The 20894-nt window shown below is 37.5% G+C and overlaps 1 protein-coding gene across 12 annotated transcripts in view; it reads left to right on the top strand.

Moving 5' to 3' along the window:
* usp9 (ubiquitin specific peptidase 9) overlaps nt 1-20894 on the top strand; it is a 263780-nt gene that overhangs the window by 106101 nt on the left and 136785 nt on the right. For all 12 annotated transcript variants that reach the window (XM_069889325.1, XM_069889327.1, XM_069889332.1 and 9 more), the window contains one exon: nt 16498-16585. In XM_069889325.1, coding sequence (XP_069745426.1) covers nt 16498-16585 — 88 coding nt within the window. The remainder of the gene's footprint in view (nt 1-16497; nt 16586-20894) is intronic.

The following is a 20894-nucleotide window of genomic DNA, read 5'->3' as shown; positions in this document are numbered from 1 at the left end:
AATTTTATTAATTTTATACTCCTCATCTCAGTCGTATCAACTGAGCTCAATTATTAACGCAAACAAAGCTGGAGACAAAGGACATCCTTGTCGAGTTAAACGAGTTAATTTAAAAGGTTCCGAAATCAGACCATTTGTCAATACCCTGGCTATTGGTTTATTGAATAAAGCTTTAATCCAACCAATAAAGGAAGGCCCAAACTTAAATTTCTCTAAGACTTTAAATAAAACCTTCCACTCAACCCTGTCAAAAGCCTTTTCTGCATCAAGAGATATCACCATCAGATGTTCAGGGCACTGTCGATATTTATTAATCAAACTAATCACTCGAAGAATATTATCTGAAGCATACCTATTCTTTATGAAACCTGTTTGATCAACATGTATCAACTTAGGTAAAAATTTAGCCAATCGATTCGCTAATACTTTAGCTATTATTTTATAGTCTACATTCAACAAAGAAATTGGTCTATATGATGACACCTTTAACGGATCTCTATCCTTCTTAGGAATTACAGTAATTAAAGCACGATTCAGGTAGATCATAATGTTCATTAATCTGTCGTAACACATCTCCAAACACTAGATAAATCATCATAAAATATCTTATAAAATTCAACCGAAAACCCGTCATCACCAGGTGATTTTCCATTCGGCATTTCCAATATAGCCGATTTAATTTCTAAATCAGTAAAAGGAGCCTCCAGCTCCAATGTGTCTTCTCCTAGTACCGGTAATTTCAATACCGATTAAAAAGGAGTCATTTGATCCGCTCTCCTGTTTTTCCTCAGAAGTATATAATTTCTTATAAAATGAATGAAACTCATCATTAAACTCACGAGGTTTGTAAGTAATAGTCAAATTTCGTCTGACTGCATTAATCACCCTTGATGCCTGTTCTTTCTTTAACTGCCATGCATGTACCTTATGTGCTTTCTCACCCCATTCATAATACCGTTGTTTAGATCTATTAATCAAGCATTCAAATTGATGAGGTTGCAATGTATTGTATTTCAATTTCAATCTGGACAACTCTATCTTCTGATTTTTCTGTCACATCTCTCTGAAATTCCTTTTCTAATTCATCAATCTGATTCTCTAATTCAAGGCTCTCGGTCAGATAATTCTTTTTAATCTTAGAGGTATAACTAATTATTTGACCTCTCAAGTAAGCTTTCATAGCATCCCACAATATAAATTTACTCCGAACGGAGTTAACATTTTCTTCCAAAAAGAGATTAATTTGTTTTTTTTAAAAATTCAATAAATTCCACTTTTTTTTTAACAACATGGTATTGAATCTCCAACGAGAAGCTACATGAACTTTTTCAGAACTCCCATAAGTAAAATTACCCTAGTTTTATATTCTGCTTGCAGTATTTTCCCCTGTAAATGTGCTGATACTTAAAAAATAAATCAATTCTGGAAAAAGATTAATGTCTTAATGAATAAAAAGAGAAATCCTTCTCTGTTGGGTTATGGCATCGCCAAATGTCCACTAAATTAAAATCTTTCATCAAAGCTCGATTTTGAATTGCCATTTTAAATTTTTTAACATTTTTTGGAGATTTATCTAATAAAGGTTCTAAAACACAGTTAAAATCTCCTCCAACCAGAACATTTTCATTAGCTTGCCCCAGAAGCAGAAATGCATCTGAAATAAATGCTTCATCATCCACATTTGATGCATAAATGTTAAATAAAGTCCAAAATTCATTAAGAATCTTACAATTCAACTTAAGAATACGTCCTGCATTCATTTCCATTGATTGTAATTCAAAAGATAAATTTTTATGTATCAAAATTGCTACTCCCTTAGCTTTGGAGTTAAATGAAGAAGAAAAAACATGTCTAACCCAGTCCCTCTTCAATTTCATACTTTCTTTTTCATTCAAATGTGTCTCCTGTAAAAAAGCAATATCAATCTTCATCTTTTTAATGTAAGCCAAAACTTGCTTATGCTTGATCGGATTGTTTAATCCCTGAACATTAAAGGTAGCAAATTTCAAATTCAACATATCTAATACAATTGCTAAATACCAAGAATAATCACAAAATTAATAATAATAAAGAAAAAGAGAATTTTTTTTATATAGGATCCTCAAATTAAAATATATTGACCCTCCAAAAAAAAAAATTCATTAATAAGAGAAAAGAAAAACAACAAAAAAAAACTACCAAAAGGTAGTAACTCCCTAAAAAACACTAGGTGTGGATTATCCACTAGTGACTGATGAATAACAAAGAAGTTAGTGCAATCCCCTCCTCCCCAGCCAGCCAATCAAAAATATTAACATATTACCAAAAAAAATCAGCCCTGAGATTCCAGTCCAGATGGTGAACTCATTTCAAGAGTAGATGAACTCTTTCCATTCCCGTTCTTTCCACTCCTGCCATTTTGCCCATTTCCAAGTCCATCAGATTTTCTTTTAGTAGATAATGGTGGACTTCTTCTTTGTCCTCTGACATCTGGTAACGAATTAGCAAAAACCATTGCTTCATGCTCACTCTCAAAGAATTGAGACTGACAATTTCCATAAAACACTTTCAACACAGCAGGATAACAAAAAGCAAACTTGTAACCTTTATGTCATAAAACATCTTTAACTGGATTAAATTCATGTCGGCGTCTGATGATATCTTGACTCAAATCAGGGTAGAAGAAAACTACTATTCTGAACCATCATTAGAGCTTGCCTTTGTCTTGCATTTTGAACTGCAAGTCGAAGAAATGTCTCTCTGTCCAAATAATTAAAACAGCGAACTAACACAGCTCTTGGAGGCTGACCAGGTAGAGGTGGTCTTCTTAAAGCTCTGTGTGCTCTTTCCAATACCAATCCATCAGGAAAAGACTCGATGCCCAACATCTGGGGAATCCAATTTTTAAAAAATTTGACAGGATCTTGACCTTCTATACCTTCTGGCAAACCTACAATTTTCACATTATTTCTTCTGCTTTGATTCTCCAAATAGTCCATTTTTTTTAAACTCTTTTTCCCGGGCTCCTAAAGCTTTAACTGATTTTTCCACCTTTACTATTGTTTCTGTATTGGATTGTACCTGTTGTTTATATTCAGGAAAAGAAGCTTCAATTTCTTTAAAGTTTTCCCGATTTTCTTTAACTTCTGCCTTAACCACAGTTAGGTCTGAAGTTATATTAGTATTCATTTGAACCAGCTGGTTCAATTGACCAGTAATAATGACCAAATAAGAAGCAATACCTTCAAGCATCATGTAAACAGGCTGAAGTGCAGTTTGAAATTCAAGATCCGATTCCATAAGTTGTAGCTCACTTTCTTCCAGCTCTTCTTCCATTTCCTGCGCAGTGGTAGAGTAAGGTAAGTGCATTCTAATCATTTTGCTGCGAGTTTGGACACCCAACGACGACCCCCCGACTTCCTCAGGGGGTCATCGCTACTGTCCCTCCGCACACCATTTTTTCATAAAATTACGGAGTTCTCCATAATTAACAGCGCCACCCAAGCCCACAATCACTGTAGACTGCGTGACTGCCGTCACAATCCTCTTCCTCCGCGCTCCCAACGGGGGTGTTTGTTGTAACAAGCCTCCAGGCTCGTGTCTGACTTCTTTGGAGTACGCTCCTTCCTCCGCAGAATGGGTCGAACCAGCGCCATTTTGAGACTGGTGAATAACTGTTACCTTAGCTTTTATCCCCACCGGTGATCGTTGAAGCTTGGGGATCGCTGAAAATGGATCAGAGGCTGTTCCAGGTCATTTAGGCCCCAATTCTTCTGCATTTTCTTTTGTAACTGAGACTTAGTTTTTTTTTGCATTAGCGGCCATAATGGCTCACCAAAACATCAAACTGAAAATTAAAGTTTTAAAATTAAAAATAAAGGGTTAAAAAACAGGTGCTTAAAAGTCTGACCAGCGAGGTCAGGGATTACACGTCTGGTCTCTACGCCATCTTGCCACGCCCCCCTATAATCTATTTTTAATAATGAAATTGGTCTATAAGAAGGAGGTTTTAAAGTATCCCTTTTTTTGATATTACAATAATTATTGCTGTTGAAAATGAATCTGGAAGAGTATGTGTTATTGCTTGATCTCACCTGCCCGACTAGCGCTGCTGGTCTCTCTCCCCACTTGCCAGATTTTGGAGCTTTCCGGATAAAGTATTTTAGAATAAAAGTTTTTTAAACTTTCGTTTCTTTCTCAAGGTTTACAACTAATCACATTCGAATCATTTTTAACTGCATTAGCTGTTCTTGAGGCCTGTTGAGATTTCAATTGACATGCAAGTACTTTATGTGCTCGTTCACCTAATTCATAATATTTCTGTTTAGTTCTTGTGATTTTTTTCATTCCTAAGATTGTAACGAATTTAAGCTTTTTATTCATTGTCTATGCTTATCTTCATAACTTGAGTTCTGAAGACCTTTTTCCAATAACTTTAATTCTTGTTCTAAATAATCTACTACTTTCATATAATCCTTAATTTTAGTAGTAAAACATAATTTTTCTTCTCAGGCTTTTAAGGTATCCCATATTACGAATATATCATTCACCAAATTCAGTGTCACAAAATAATTGAGTTTCCCTTCTAATAAAATCACAAAAATTTTTCCTTTCTCATAATATTGAATTCAATCTCCATCTATATACTGATTTTTCTTTATCTGGCATTATAATAGTCATTAACAAAGGTGAATGGTCAGATAGTATTCTATTTTTGTATTCAGCATCTAATATCCTACCTGGTATTTCTGCGGTTATTAAAAATGTCAATTATTGAATAAGAGTCATGTCTAATTTAATAAAAACAGTAATTATTTTCTTTAGGATGAATTCTCCTCCAGGCATCTATTAAATTCAAGTCTCTCAGTAATACCAGTTGCTTTTGCTGCTCTAGTTTTCTTACTGCTCCTCTGCTCCTCTTGTAGTTCTATCTAAAATTGGGTCTAAACAAAAGTTACTCTCCTATCAAAATATTATCATGAGTATCTGCTAAATTCAAAACAGGGTTTTGAATAAATCTTTCATCATCTACATTTGGTGCATAAAAATTTAGAAGCGTCCATAATTCCAAAAAAATTTAACAATTTATCATCCCATATCTTCCAGCAAGATCTGTCACTACATTATGTATTTTAATTGGAATATTAATTTTTCACCAAAATTGCCACACCTCTTTGGAGTTAAAAGGATAAGCTACTACATGTACAACCCAATCTCTCTTTAACTTCAAATGTTCTTTTTCAGTTAGATCAGTTTCTTGCAGGTTTTTTTAGTAAAGGTCACATACAAACACTTGAAAACAGATCTTATTTAAAATACTGGAGCTCTGCTCATGCTAGACATGTCCACAGAGCTTTTGCAAACGCTTTGGAGAGCCCAAGAGACTTCACTAATAGATTGTTGTTTGGAGTGGAACTTGCTGTTCTAAGGGGATCATGTGGTTTTGCAAGCAGAGAAAGAAAAACAGGCATTGTCTCTGAGAGAGATGGGGGGGTGGGGGGGGGGCAGAGATCAGTTCTGCAGTTTTACAGTCAGCAGCAGCTGGGACTGGAACGAGACAAGCTGGTAAACTTGTGGAAAACCTCATTTGGAAGATGGTTTGTGAATGCTTGGTTCAGTTCAGCCTAGTTAAAGCCCTTGTGGCTCATGCAAGAGAAGAGGACAAGCATCCTAATATTTCACTTGAAATAAGAGAAACAAAAAAGACTCTGTGGTGACCTGAAGGAAAGGTTATCATCTGGAGAACCCCGAGGGGGAAAGTTTCGTCAACAAGACACTGAAGTGGCTAATTAAAAAGGAATCAGTTGTGGGTGTCCAGCGAACAGCAAATCTCTCCCTGAAAACAGGGAAGAACCTTCCTGAGCGGTAACCATTTACCTTTCAAGCACCAAAGCCTGGTGAACTTTATAAATGTTAAATTCTGTGCACAGTATAAGACTTGCCTGCAACCAGTGAACTTGGAGGAATGAGAAGTGAGATTGGACTGTGAATTGAAGAACTTTTCTAAACTTACACACACATTACATTGACATGCGCTTAGAATTAGAAGGGGATTAAGGTAGATTAGTTAAGTCAATAGCGATGTTAAGTTGTGATTCTGTTTTTGTGTTAAAGATAATTAAAAGCAACTTTTGTTTAAGTAACCATTTGTCTTGGTGACTATCTTTTGGTGCTAGGTTTTGGGGTCCTCTGGGCTCATAACACAGGAAAGTTATATCAACACACTCTTCTTATGTTAATACCCTTCCTTTTTGTGTACCTGCCGCCCTGCTGCTTGGAGGCCAGCGGGGACACCGGGGCAGGGGCTGTCACAGCCCATCTGGCCACTCCTGCACCAGGGCCGCTCTCTGTGGCTTAAAATGCGGCATAGCAATGGCAGTTTTCCCTACCCATAATCACCCACGCAGCTGCAACTGTTGTGGGAAACATAGAGCAGTGCCACCTGCATGGGGGATTATGGGTAGGGAAGACTGCCATTGCTATGCTGCTTATTTATGATGGGTGGCGCTGCGGCCTCAGTCGCGCCACCTCCTTCAGATCTGGAGGCCGCCTCTAGATATCACTAGACCTTTTCAGGTGAACCTGGCAACGCTTTTTAGGGTTGCCACCTGAAAAGTGAGTCCGCAATTGAGATCTGCTCCTGCCGCCACCCTCAAGGCTGAGGGTCCACCTGAAAGGGCCTAGTGTTATAGCCTCGGTTCAGAAAAGTGGTTTTACTGGGACTGGCATAGGTAACTGTAAAGTCTTAATAGTGCCTGTATAAGTCAAGAACAAGAATGGGAATGTAACAGTATGCACTTATGAATTTCTCGACCCAAGCAGTACTGCAGCTTTAGGCATGGTGAGATTGATGAACAAACTTAATCTTCAAGGAAGAAAGTCGAAGCTTGTGTTGAAAACCATGGGACCAGAAGAGATCGTTGAAACCAGCATTGTTTCAGACTTGGGGGATGCTGGATTGCATGATGAAAAATTTTTTAAAATTTTTATATTCTCAGAAGACTATGCCTGTGCAGAAAGGAAATATTCCACATCAAAACAATATCCATCTGTTGTCTTCTTTTTGAAAGGTTTATCTACCTAAAATTAATTTTGAGGAAGAGATACTGATTGGTTCAGAAATACCAAAGGCTTTGGAACCATTAGAAGTAATATTAAGAAAGAAAGATGGACCTTGTGTGTATATATTTAAAAAAAACTAGGCTTGGACAATTAATGGTCCTTTAGAAGGAAATAATTTGATTGATGAGGAACCATTAGAAACAAGTGTCAACAGGATTTCAGTTGTGAATGTTGATGAGTTATGGGAACAGCAAAAGACTAAATTTTGAAGAACAGATCAATGTGAAAATAAATGAAAGGCATCTAAAACAATATTGAATAAATTATTTTCATCAGAAATGGATGAAACTTCCTCCACATTAGTTCTGTGCTTTCACTCTTGAACATGTTTCCAATTTACTCTCGCTAATTCCTGCCTTATCCTATTGTAATTTGTGGTCCATGAGTGAGGAAGGTTTTAAAAAAAATATCTATGGGAAATGGAAAAGTAGATGGTCGATATATGAAAAATAGCTAGACAAAGATTCTTCAAAATTTTTGTGTTGGAACAGAACAAAGAATAAGATTAAAGCAAGATCGTGGAAAAATTTGAACATAAAAGTGAGATTTGTAAATCGCAGCATTCAGTCTTTGATTGTGATTACAAGAGTTTTGTGAGCACTGTTTGATCCATAAACTATCCAAATTAAGAAAAGTGTTAGCAGCAGTCCCATTCAGAGTCCATGTACCCAGGTCACTGTCAGAGTCCATTCAGAGTCCATGTACCCAGGTCACTGTCAGAGTCCATTCAGAGTCCATGTACCCAGGTCACTGTCAGAGTCCATTCAGAGTCCATGTACCCAGGTCACTGTCAGAGTCCATTCAGAGTCCATGTACCCAGGTCACTGTCATTGTGTTTTCTTCTTTTGGACCTCTGTATGCAGCACTTTCTGCACAGAAAAATGTATACACTCAGGGCCCATGCACACTCATACTTGACAAAGTTTTTATACTTAATGTGTTAAGATGTTTGTGTTGATTAGGGAATAGAACATTTTGAAATCATTTGGATGTTCCATTTGTCGGGCTTTAGTATGAAGCCACAAAGTATAGCACACAGCTTCCGAATGCTCTTCAGAACCATTCAAGTACAGAATACATCACTTGAAAGAGAATTGGATGCTTTCAAAATTGTCAATTGAGGTTATTGTCAAGGGAAGTGGCAGTGTTTATCTTTTTCCTTATTTTTCTAACTCCTCTTTTCGCCTCTTGCCACGATGTCACCTGCCTGACTCTCTGTCAACTCAATTTTGTCCTGTTGCTGGCCCCCCCTCTCGTCAGTGTCTATATTGTTATGAGCGATTGCATTTCTTTTTGTGGCTCAGTGAGCCATTTTTGTAATTCATTCCGGGGAGGGCCGTTGCCCAGCTGGGCTTCAGGGATCGGACATTCTTTTTAAAAGTAAGGCCTACCTCTTTCTTTCTGCTTTTTTTCCATTCTTCTTTATCTGTCTCTCTGGTCTTTTCCTTTTTTGATGCCATTTCTTGGTTTCTTTATCTTTCAAGCCTACTATGTTTTTTCTCTCCAGCTTTGTTTTTTTTTACACAGAAAAGAGGGAGGTAAAAAAAGATAAACAGTTAATAGATATAGAATATTTCAATGAACAAATGAAGACATTAAGACATTTTAAGAACAGAATTTAACACAATAAAAATGGAAAAAGCAGAAAATAGAATGTAAAAACTAGAGCTGGCCATAGAAGATATAGGAAAAAGAACAGATGAAGAAGAAGAAAGGCAGCTGTGGAATTAGAAATGAATGAATTAAAAGAAAGGCTGAAGGATAGAGACAAAGAAATTAAAGAAATAGAAGATCTGTTAATTCAAAAAATTGATGTTGAGGAATTATAGCAAATGAAACAATATAAAAATAGTAGGCGTGCAAGGAGGTGTAGAAGGGTCAGACATAAAGGGATTCATTAAAAAGTTGGATCCCATATGTCATGGAAGCAGAAGAACTACAAGACAAAATAGAAATTGAAAGAGCACATAGAACATTGGCACCAAAGCCACATTCAAACCAAAAACCACGGTCCATAATAATAAAGTTACTAAGACGCACAACGAAAGATAAAATATTAGGGCGGACAAAGGATAAAGTAAAAGAAAGTAAACAACCTCTGGAATATAAAGGACAAAAAATATTTTTTTCTTTTCAGACATTAGTTTCAAGCTCTTAAAGAAACAGAAAGAGTTTAAATTGACAAAATAGTCATTGTAGAAGAAAGGCTATAATTATATGCTACACGACATCCAGCAGTATTAAAAGTATTCATTCCTGGGGAAAGAAATAGACTGTTCTCAGACCCGAAAGATTCCCAACACTTTGCAGAACAATTGCCGAACAGACAACAAAATGAGAAGTACTTTTTTAAAAAAAACTACCAAAATAATGTATATAAATAAATTGTAAAGATAATAATGTAAATATAAAGTAAGTTTGAAAAAGATAAGTGGAAAAAAAAGTTAAGAAAAAAGGGGGGGGATAAAGAAGCTGTGTTATATTTTTGGAAAATGTATAGTGTTTCTCTGGGGGGTGCTGGGGAGGGAAGAACTGCTGCTGTAAAATCTGTTGACGCTTGCGGTTATTACCACAACCCAAATAGATAAGGGAGTTGTGGTTGTCTGGCAAGGAGTCAAAGACAACCCAATACGTCGGGGGTGGGGGGGGGGGTAAATTTTATTTTGGGTAGGAATATTTGTTATTTTTAGTGTGGGTTTCTCGGATCATTTGTTTTTTTTAATCGTGTTGTTGGGTATTGAGATGTGCAAAAATAATTTAAAAAGAAATATTGGAAAAAAAGATGGAAGAGTTGAGAAGATGAGAGAGAATTGAAAAATGAGGTATAAGATGGGTACTTGAAATTACATGACCATAAATATTAATGGAATAAACAACAAAATTAAAAGGAAGCGGTTACTGGCATTCTTCTTCTTTGGCTTGGCTTCGCGGACGAAGATTTATGGAGGGGGTAAAAAGTCCACGTCAGCTGCAGGCTCGTTTGTGGCTGACCAGTCCGATGCGGGACAGGCAGACACGATTGCAGCGGTTGCAAGGGAAAATTGGTTGGTTGGGGTTGGGTGTTGGGTTTTTCCTCCTTTGCCTTTTGTCAGTGAGGTGGGCTCTGCGGTCTTCTTCAAAGGAGGCTGCTGCCCGCCAAACTGTGAGGCGCCAAGATGCACGGTTTGAGGCGTTATCAGCCCACTGGCGGTGGTCAATGTGGCAGGCACCAAGAGATTTCTTTAGGCAGTCCTTGTACCTTTTCTTTGGTGCACCTCTGTCACGGTGGCCAGTGGAGAGCTCGCCATATAATACGATCTTGGGAAGGCGATGGTCCTCCATTCTGGAGACGTGACCCATCCAGCGCAGCTGGATCTTCAGCAGCGTGGACTCGATGCTGTCGACCTCTGCCATCTCGAGTACCTCGACGTTAGGGGTGTGAGCGCTCCAATGGATGTTGAGGATGGAGCGGAGACAACGCTGGTGGAAGCGTTCTAGGAGCCGTAGGTGGTGCCGGTAGAGGACCCATGATTCGGAGCCGAACAGGAGTGTGGGTATGACAACGGCTCTGTATACGTTTATCTTTGTGAGGTTTTTCAGTTGGTTGTTTTTCCAGACTCTTTTGTGTAGTCTTCCAAAGGCGCTATTTGCCTTGGCGAGTCTGTTGTCTATCTCATTGTCGATCCTTGCATCTGATGAAATGGTGCAGCCGAGATAGGTAAACTGGTTGACCGTTTTGAGTTTTGTGTGCCCGATGGAGATGTGGGGGGGCTGGTAGTCATGGTGGGGAGCTGGCTGATGGAGGACCTCAGTTTTCTTCAGGCTGACTTCCAGGCCAAACATTTTGGCAGTTTCCGCAAAGCAGGACGTCAAGCGCTGAAGAGCTGGCTCTGAATGGGCAACTAAAGCGGCATCATCTGCAAAGAGTAGTTCACGGACAAGTTTCTCTTGTGTCTTGGTGTGAGCTTGCAGGCGCCTCAGATTGAAGAGACTGCCATCCGTGCGGTACCGGATGTAAACAGCGTCTTCATTGTTGGGGTCTTTCATGGCTTGGTTCAGCATCATGCTGAAGAAGATTGAAAAGAGGGTTGGTGCGAGAACACAGCCTTGCTTCACGCCATTGTTAATGGAGAAGGGTTCAGAGAGCTCATTGCTGTATCTGACCCGACCTTGTTGGTTTTCGTGCAGTTGGATAATCATGTTGAGGAACTTTGGGGGACATCCGATGCGCTCTAGTATTTGCCAAAGCCCTTTCCTGCTCACGGTGTCGAAGGCTTTGGTGAGGTCAACAAAGGTGATGTAGAGTCCTTTGTTTTGTTCTCTACACTTTTCTTGGAGCTGTCTGAGGGCAAAGACCATGTCAGTGGTTCTTCTGTTAGCGCGAAAGCCGCACTGTGCAAAAATAATTTAAAAAGAAATATTGGAAAAAAAGATGGAAGAGTTGAGAAGATGAGAGAGAATTGAAAAATGAGGTATAAGATGGGTACTTGAAATTACATGACCATAAATATTAATGGAATAAACAACAAAATTAAAAGGAAGCGGTTACTGGCATTACCAACATTGCATTTGTGCAAGAAACACACTTAACTGAGATAAAACATAGTAAATTGAAGTGAGACTGGGTAGGCAATGTAGTGGCATCATCATACAATTCAAAATCATGGGGAGTTGCTATATTAGTTAACCAAAAATTGCCAATCAATATAAAGGAAATAATAACAGATCCAGCAGGCAGATATGTAATGACAAAGTGCCAGATTTATTCAGAATTTTAGAATTTACTAAATATCTATGCACCTAACAAAGAAGATCAAGAATTTATGCAAAACATCTTCCTAAAGATAGCAGGTACACAGGGACATATCTTGCTAGGAGGGAATTTCAACTTCAAACTGGACCCAATGATAGACAAAACAGGGAAGACAATTAACAATAGGAATAAAGTAACTAAATTTACACTTAAAGCAATGCAAGATATGAAACTAATTGATATATGGAGGAAGCAAGACCTAAAAGAGAGAGAATATTCATTCGACTCGAATAGACACAAGACCTACTGAAGAATAGATGTTTTTGTTGTCGGTACAGATCCAAGGGAGAGTTTAAAAGATGGAATATATACCAAGATTATTATCTGAACACTCTCCCTTGTTATTAACAATCGAATTGGAGAATATCCCATCAAAGACATATATAAGATAAACCCTACACTGTTAAAAAGGACAAGATTTCAAAAAGAACAGCAAATTAAAATATACGTCAAGATAACTACGGAGACTGTAAATAATTAGCTATACGACTAAAATTAAAAAGGCGTATAATCGGGAAGTAAACAGTTGGAAAAAGAGAACAATTATAGAAAAGGAATTCGCAAAAAGAGAAGATACAGAGAAAAAATTAAAATACGAAACACTACAAACATATGAAGTAGAGAAAAATATAATGAAAGCAAATCAAAAATATTATGAACTGGGAGAGAAAACCCACAAAATATTGTCCTGGCAACTTAAAACAGAACAAGCTAGAAGAACCATTCTAGCGACAAGAAAAGATGATAAGCAGATCACATGTAATCCAGTGGAGATGAATGAAATTTAAAAAAAAATTCTATAAACAATTATACCAAACAGAAAATATAGGAAAAAATGTTTTTTCTTATATTGAACTAAATTGACAGAACTTTTTAAGACTGAAGAAATACAGGATATATTAATGAAACTACTAAACAATAAAACAACAGGTGAAGATGGATTCCCTATAGAATTTTATAAACTTTTTAGGAATCTATTAATCCCTCCCCTCCTAGAAGTAATGAATCAGATGGAGGAGACCCAAAACTTACCAGAATCATGTAAAACAGTAATATCACAGTAATTCTGAAAGAGGGAAAAGACCCGCTAATGCCAATGTCATACAGACCAATATAATTATTGAATACAAATTATAAATTAATAGCACAGTTACTAGCAAACAGGCTGAATGACTGTGTACCAAAACTAGTAAGGCAAGACCAAACTGGACTTGTTTTAAAAAAAAGATGGATAGCTGATAATATTTGTAAACATCAATTTAAATCATGCAGCACAAATAAATAAAATGCCAACAGTAGCTGTTACATTAGACGCAGAGAAAGCCTTCGACAGGGTAGATAAGAGTGGAATTATTTATTTAAAGTGTTACAGAAATATAAACTACTGGAAAAATTTATTAACTAGATTATATAATGGACCGTTAGCAAAGTTAGTAATAAATGGATATGTATCAGATCACTTTAAATTAAGCAGGTCAACAAGTCAGGGATGCCCATTATCCCCTTCACTGTTCGTTTTAGTTATTGAACCATTGGTGGAGTTGATAAGGAAGGAAACTATGATAAAAGGAATAAAAATAAAAGAGAACATAAAATCGGCCTATTTGCAGATGACATCATAATATATTTAACATAATCAGATAGGTCAATAAAAAAACTATACAAAACTGGAAGAGTATGGAGCGATATCAGGGTACAAGATTAACACCAATAAAAGCAAAGTGATGCCAATGAACAAAGTTGATTATTCAGAATTTAAAAAAGAAACCCCTTTTAAATGGCAATCACAGGCGATACATTACCTTGGTATCAGAATAAATAATAACCTAAAATATTTATACAAATTAAACTATGAACCATTAATTTAAAAACTACAGGAAGATTTAGAGAACTGGAAAGAGCTACTGTTAATACATTTTACTCTCCCTATTAAAGTTGAGTTGAATGTGTTTCCACGGGTGCAATATCTATTCCAAACGTTACCAATCCCCCCGACACAAAATTTTTTTGAGAAACTGAAGAAAATATTAAGGAAATTTTTATGGAAAGATACGAAATCAAGAATAGCTCTAGAAAAAATTAACATGGAGTTACAAACAAGGCAGGGGCTACAGCTACCAAACTTCAAAAATATTACTACAGGGCAGTGCAGTTAACGTACTATCAGATTTTTATCAGAGAGGAGAAAAACCAGACTGGACTAAGATAAAATTAGACAAATTGGGAGAAAATATTCCAGAGCATATACTTTATAAATGGGATTAAAAATTGGTGCAATATAATTCACCAGTACTACATCACATACTTAAATTATGGAAAAGAATACACCTGGAAGAAAAAATGATAAATTATCAAATACCAAAAATATTATTGACATAAAACCCAATCCCCTTTACAATAGATAATTTATTTTTCAAGGAATGGGATAGAAAAGGAATCAAGAAAATAGAAGATTGCTATTTGGGAAATAATTTATTATCATTTGAGCAATTAAAAGATAAATATGGAATAACACAAGGTACAATGTTTGCATATTACCTTTTGAAAACTTATTTAAAAGGTAAACTGGGAAATAGCTTGAGATTACCAGAAAGTAGCAACTATGAATATTTAATCACATACACAATGATAATTAAAAATTTATTGCCAACATGTACATCTAATTGCAATACAAGGAAGAGGATGAAACAAAGTATAAACCAAAACAAAGTTGGGAAAAAGATTTAAACATAGAGATAAAGAACGAAACATGGGAGGAGTTATGTAGAGGAACATGATAAATACTAAATTACTTATAATACAATATAACTGGCTACATAGATCATATATTACTCAGAAATTAAAAGAGTGGTACCCAACAGCATCGGATAGATGCTTTCGCTGTAAACAAGAGACTTGAACAACATTACATGCAATTTGGACATGTTCAAAAGTAAAAGCTTTCTGGGAAGATCTAAACCCAATATTAAACAAAATGACAAAAAAAATACACCAAAACATCCAAAAAAAATTCTGTTAAATAATATGAGATGAAAAAATTAGGACTAAAATTAGACAGCCCAAATAAGATTTACTGTGAATATTTGTGTGTAGTTCGATCCATATATTATGCGAGCCCCCATTTTTGAGGGGAAAAAGTGGAGGGGGGGAGATTTTACCCCCGTGTATAATACGACCCCACACACCCGCCTGAGTCACGGTGCCGTCTCTCCACCCGCCGACCTGAGTTGCACTGCCGTCTCTCATGATCCCCCTCCCCTCACCCGCCTGAGTCGCGCTGACGTCTCTCACGATCCCCCCTCCTCTCACCTGCCCAATTCGTGATGTCATCTCCCACGACCCCCACTCCCCTCAGCCGCCTGAGTAGCATTGCTGCTCGACCACCTGGCCACCTGAGTCGTGCTACTGCTTACCTGCTTGGCTACCCGAGTCGCGCTGCTGCTTGCCCAGCTGCCCGAGTTGCACTGCCGCCCGGCCTCCCAAGTCATACTGCCGTCTACTGTGCCCGCTCGCTGGCAGAAAAAAGCTTAAAATTTTACTCTTGAGTATAATGGGTTCCCCCCCCCCCCCAACCTATTTTTGAGGGGAAAAGGGGGAATTTTTTTTCGTGTAATACACAAATATTCACGGTATTATGATAGTGCTAGCAGTAGCAACAAAATGTATTATGACAACCTGGAAAATGGAAACAAGCCTTAAAATACAACAGTGGTACAGAAATGAACAAGTGTATTCCATTAGAAAAAATTACATACAATCTGAAAGACATTTGAATACATTATTTAAACGAATTTGGGAATCATCCATAGAATATGTTAGAGAATGCCGACCACACACCTCCATCTCTTAAAATGACATGATTATGAGCACAATAAGATTTAAATATGTGAAAGTGGACGATATGACTTTTTTGCTTTTTGTTATGTCTTTGTTTTATTATTTATTGGTTTTTGAAGGGGGTGGGAGAGGGATAAAAAGGGGGAAGAGCAAATGTCACTATATATTAGTGATGATCATTTGTGAATGTTATTATTGATATGATTCATAGTGCAAGAAATGAAAAATAAAAAAAAAGGGAAGTGACTGGATTTAAAATACAGTTTAATTTGTAAAATTAAATTTTAAATATAACAGCCTGTTAAGAAACCTATAACAAATCATTGAATTTTTGTTTGTAGAGGTATAACTGTTTACAAATATCAGTATGTAATTGTAAATGGTGGAAATAAACACGTTTTCTCATGAGTGACTGCAGTGTTGGTCTGGATCACATTGCAAATAAGTTGTTGGTATCATTGTGCAGAGTGATGAGCAATCTCAGTAGGGCTGCTATTGTCAAATTATTCGTGTTCCTTGTTCAGCTGAACTCCGACTTGCCATTGTATTGACTCAATCTTCTAAAAATGTATTAAGTCTGGCAGATGTTATCAAACCTACAGCAATCCTGAAATACAGTTTTTCCTGTTAATTCATGTTAAAATGTTACCATAATTTTACTTAACCATGCTTTGACATTTATATAAAGTGGAATTGATGGCATAATTTCTCCTGCAACACTACTTTTTCATTGAGAGTGCAGTGAATTTCTTGTGCATATCTTTCAGAGAATCCAGAGTACGATCCGCAAACAGTACGGTCAGGAAGCCGCTATAGTCATGTACAAGAAGTCCAAGAAAGGCTTAATTTCTTGAGGTGAGTTAGCTTATACATCAAAATATAAGAAGCGAGTTAAACAATGTAAGCATGAAGGTCTAGTTTCGTTATTGTTAATTTGTATGGGATTGTACTGGAGCTGAAATAAGAAACAATTTCCAATGTAAAAGCCTCTTCAGAAATTAAAACTATGCAGTCAACATTTTTTAATGCTCTAAAAAGGAGAAAATTGCATCTATTTTTCGTGAAGAGATAAAAGTATTTGTCTACCAATTGTGCAGGGAATGAGTAGAAAAATCTGTTTTGAGCTGGCTGGATGAACAAAAGTAATTCTGAGGGTTAATAAATTAAGCCAAGAGTTTTTTTTAAATTGAGACTGGTATGTTTGGAAGAAGAGATTAAACTATGTCGGTGAATTGGAATTTTATACAAAAGTGTGTCCCACATATTAGATGTGTGATGATTCCATGTGCTTATTTATGATTTTAGAACTCTGAAGAATGAAAATGAAGAGGATTATTATTTTAAAATGAAACTATTTCTTTTGCCCAATTATTCACAGTTCCTTGGACAGAAATGTAATGCATTTGGCCAATTTATTAACCTCACTATGCTATAATTTTACTTCTCTTGGGAAAAAGGAGACATTGCAACATTGTGATTATTCTTGTGATTACAAGATCAACTTTTGTCTTTGCATTTGAGGTTAGACTTGTGCAGATGGGATTTACTGTTTCATAAGGCCATAACATATTTGAGCAGAATTAAGCTACTCAGCCCATTGAGTCTGCTCATGAGCTGATCCATTCTCCCACTCAGCCCCACTCCCTGCCTTCTCCCCATAATCCTTGATACCCTGACAATGCACATACCTGTGAATCTCTGCCTCCAAATACACACAAGACTTGGCCTCCACAGCCGTCCGAGGTAACAGATTCCAGAGGTTCAGCACTCTCTGGCTAAAGAAATTCCTCCGCATCTCTGTTTTAACTGGGTGCTATTCAATCTGTGCCCCCTTGTCCTAGACTTTGCCACACTTACTTTGTCCAGGCCTTTAAACATTCAAAATGTTTCTGAGGTCTCCCCTCATCACTGTTAACTTCACTCCTAGGAGTATATTCTAAGAGCTGTCAAACAAAATCATTCTTGTGAATCTTCAATGTCAGCACATCCTTCCTTAAATAGAGTGCAAAACTGTACCTCGTCCTCAAAATGAGTCTCACTAGTGCTTTATAAAGCCTCAGCATCACATTCCTCCTCATGTATCCTATTCCTTTAGGATGTCTTGCACGAGGACTCCGTAGGCCCTTTGCAGCTCCAAATTTTGAATTTTCTCTCCATTCAAATAATAGTCTGCCTTTTTTAGCAAAGTGCATGACCATACACTTCCTAAAAATGTATTTCATTTGCTACTTCATTTGTCCATTCTCATAATCTGAATATCAAAGTCTCTCTGCTACCTCTCATTTACCTCATTTCTGCCTGGCCATCCACCTGTATCACCTGCAAACATCCACAAAGCCATTTATTCTGCAATCCAAATCATTAACTGACAATATTTTTAAAAAAATAGCCCCAACAATGACCCCTGTTAAACATAACTGGTGGTTAACTGGAATAGAATCCCTTTATTCCCACTTTGTTTCTTGCTGATCAACCAATGCTCTCTGCACACCATCGACTTTACTGTAATTCCATGGGTTCTCATCCTGTTAAGCAGCCTTATGTGCAGTACTTTGTCAAAGGCCTTTTGAAAATCAAAATATACAACATTCAAAGCATCTCCTTTGTCTAGCCTGCTTGGGTATCCTCAAAGAAAAAATGCCAAAGATTTGTCAGGCAAGATTTTCTCTTCAGGTATCCATGCTGACTATGGCCTATCTTGTCATGCGCCCCCAGGTACTCCGTATCCTCATCCATGGCGATCCATTCCCCAACAATTTTCAGAACACTGATGTTAGGCAAACATATATACAGTAAAACCCATGATATCCCATACCTTTTGAGGATTGGTAGATGTAGGATAAGTAAAGAAAGTTGTTGGTTGCTTGAGATTGCGTGGTTACTTGGATTGGCAAACTGACTGCAAGGGGCTGCCAATTTTAAGCTTTTTTTTTAACCTATTTTCTATTTTTTTAAAATTCCACTTGCTTCAGGCTGCCTGTTGCTTGAATTCTGGATAATGGGGATTTCACCGCAATTTCCTTTCTGCTGCTTCCCTCCCTTTTTGGATAGCAGAATGACTATTCCAATTTTCCAGTCCTCAATGAATCCTTGCAAGATCATTACAACTGCCTCAAATTTCGACAGCTATTGGTTTCAGAATTCAAGAGTGCATTCCATCTGGTTCGGGAGACTTATCTACCCATAGATCATTCTGCTTCCCAAGCACCTTCTCTCTGGTAATGGTGACAGCATTCACTTCTCTTCCTTTAAAAGTCAGGTATACTGATAATATCTTCCACAGTGAAGACTGATGCAAAATACTCATTCAGTTCCTTGCCATCACCTTGTCTTCCATTACAATTTCTGCAGCGATTTTCATATGTCTTCTCTTGCCTCTTTTTTACTCTTACTATACCTGTTTTTTTTTAAAGTATTCTCTTTGTTATGATTTGCTGGCTTCCTTTCAAAATTCATTCTTTTTAATGACCCTCGTAGTTGCCTTCTGTAAGCTTTTAAAAGCTTCCCAGTCCTCGATCTCCCCACTAAATTTTGCTTCCTTGCTTGCCCTTTCTTTTGGTTCTGATTTCTCTTGTCAGCCACAGTTGTCATTTTTTTCATTCAATATTTCTTTTCTTTTTTGGAATATACCTGTTCTGCACCTTATTTCTCGCAGAAACTCCAGCCATTGTTTCTCTGCCATCGTCCCTTCTGGTGTGCCTTTCTAATCATCTTTGGCCAGTTCCTCTCTCTTGGGTCTGTATTCCCATTTATTGCACTGGCATACTGATGCATCTGATTTTAATTTCTCTCTCACAAACTTCAGGGTGAATTTTATCATATTATGATCACTACCTTCTAAGTGTTCCCTCACTTTCAGGTCCCTTATCAATTCTGGTTCATTACATTATACCCAATTCAAAATTACTTTCCTGGTCAGCTATTCTAAGTAGCCACCCTGAAAGCATTCAATATATTTCTTCTCTTGGGAACCAGCACCAACCTGGTTTTCCCAATCAATCTGTATTTTGAAATCCCTCCATGGCTATTGTAATATTGCCCTTTTTGCATGCCTCTATCTCCCTCTGTAGTTTACATGCCACATTCTGGCTATTGTTTGGAAGCTTGTATACAACTTCCATCAAGGACTTTTTTTTAACCCAGTTTCATAATTCTTCTCACAGGGATTCTCTATATTCTGATCCAATGTCTCCTCTCTCCAAAGATTCAATTCCATTTTGAAGTCAGCAGATCCAACCCACCCCCTCTGCCTACCTTCCAGTCCTTTTGATAGATTATGTATCTATCCATGGATGTTTAGTTCCCAGCTGTGATCTTCTTTTAGCCACGACACTGTGATGGTCACAGTATAATACCTCATCATTTCCAGCTGCGCTACAAGATCATCAACCTTATTTCTTATACTGTGGTATTTAAATACAAGACCTTCAGTGCTGTATTCATCACCCTCTTCAGTTTTGTTTCCCAAGTTTCATTCTGGTTCTCATCCACTACTTTAAACCCTTCCCAATAGCTCCAGCAAACCTGCCCATCAGGATATTGGTTCTTCTCCTGATCAGGTGCAATGCATCCTTTTTGTACAGGTCATATCTTCCTCATAAGAGATCCCAATGATCCAAAAATTTTATCCCTTGACCCCTGCACCAATTTCTCAAACACGCATTTATATGCTATAATCTCTTATTTCTGTTCTCACCTGACGTGTGGCAGAGGCAGGAATCGAGAGGTTATCACCCTTGAGGACCTGCTTCCTTCCTAACTCCTTCAGGACCTCATTCCTTTTCCTTTTTATGTCATTGGTACCAATGTGGAACACAATATCTGGCTGCTCTCACTCCTGCATCATTTTAGATGTCACTGATCCTGGCACCTCGGGGCAACAAACCATAAGGAGTCTTGATCCACAGCCTTCTATCTGTTTGCCCCAACTATTGAATAGCCCATCCTTTTCACTCCCCCTTCCCTTGGGAGCCCAAGGGCCAGACTGTCTCCCACTGACCTTACCACTACGACTTGTCCCTAGTAGAGCGTTTTGTTCCCACCCTGCCTACAGTATCCAAAATGGTGTACATTTTTGAGGAGAATGGCAGAGAGGTGCTCTGCACTGACTGCCTATTCCCCTTCCTCTCTGAACAGTTACCTGGCTCTAGCATCTTGGGTGGGA

The sequence above is a fragment of the Narcine bancroftii genome, chromosome 7 (assembly GCF_036971445.1).
Source record: "Narcine bancroftii isolate sNarBan1 chromosome 7, sNarBan1.hap1, whole genome shotgun sequence".
Taxonomy (NCBI): domain Eukaryota; kingdom Metazoa; phylum Chordata; class Chondrichthyes; order Torpediniformes; family Narcinidae; genus Narcine; species Narcine bancroftii.
This window is presented reverse-complemented; position numbering and strand designations above follow the sequence as displayed.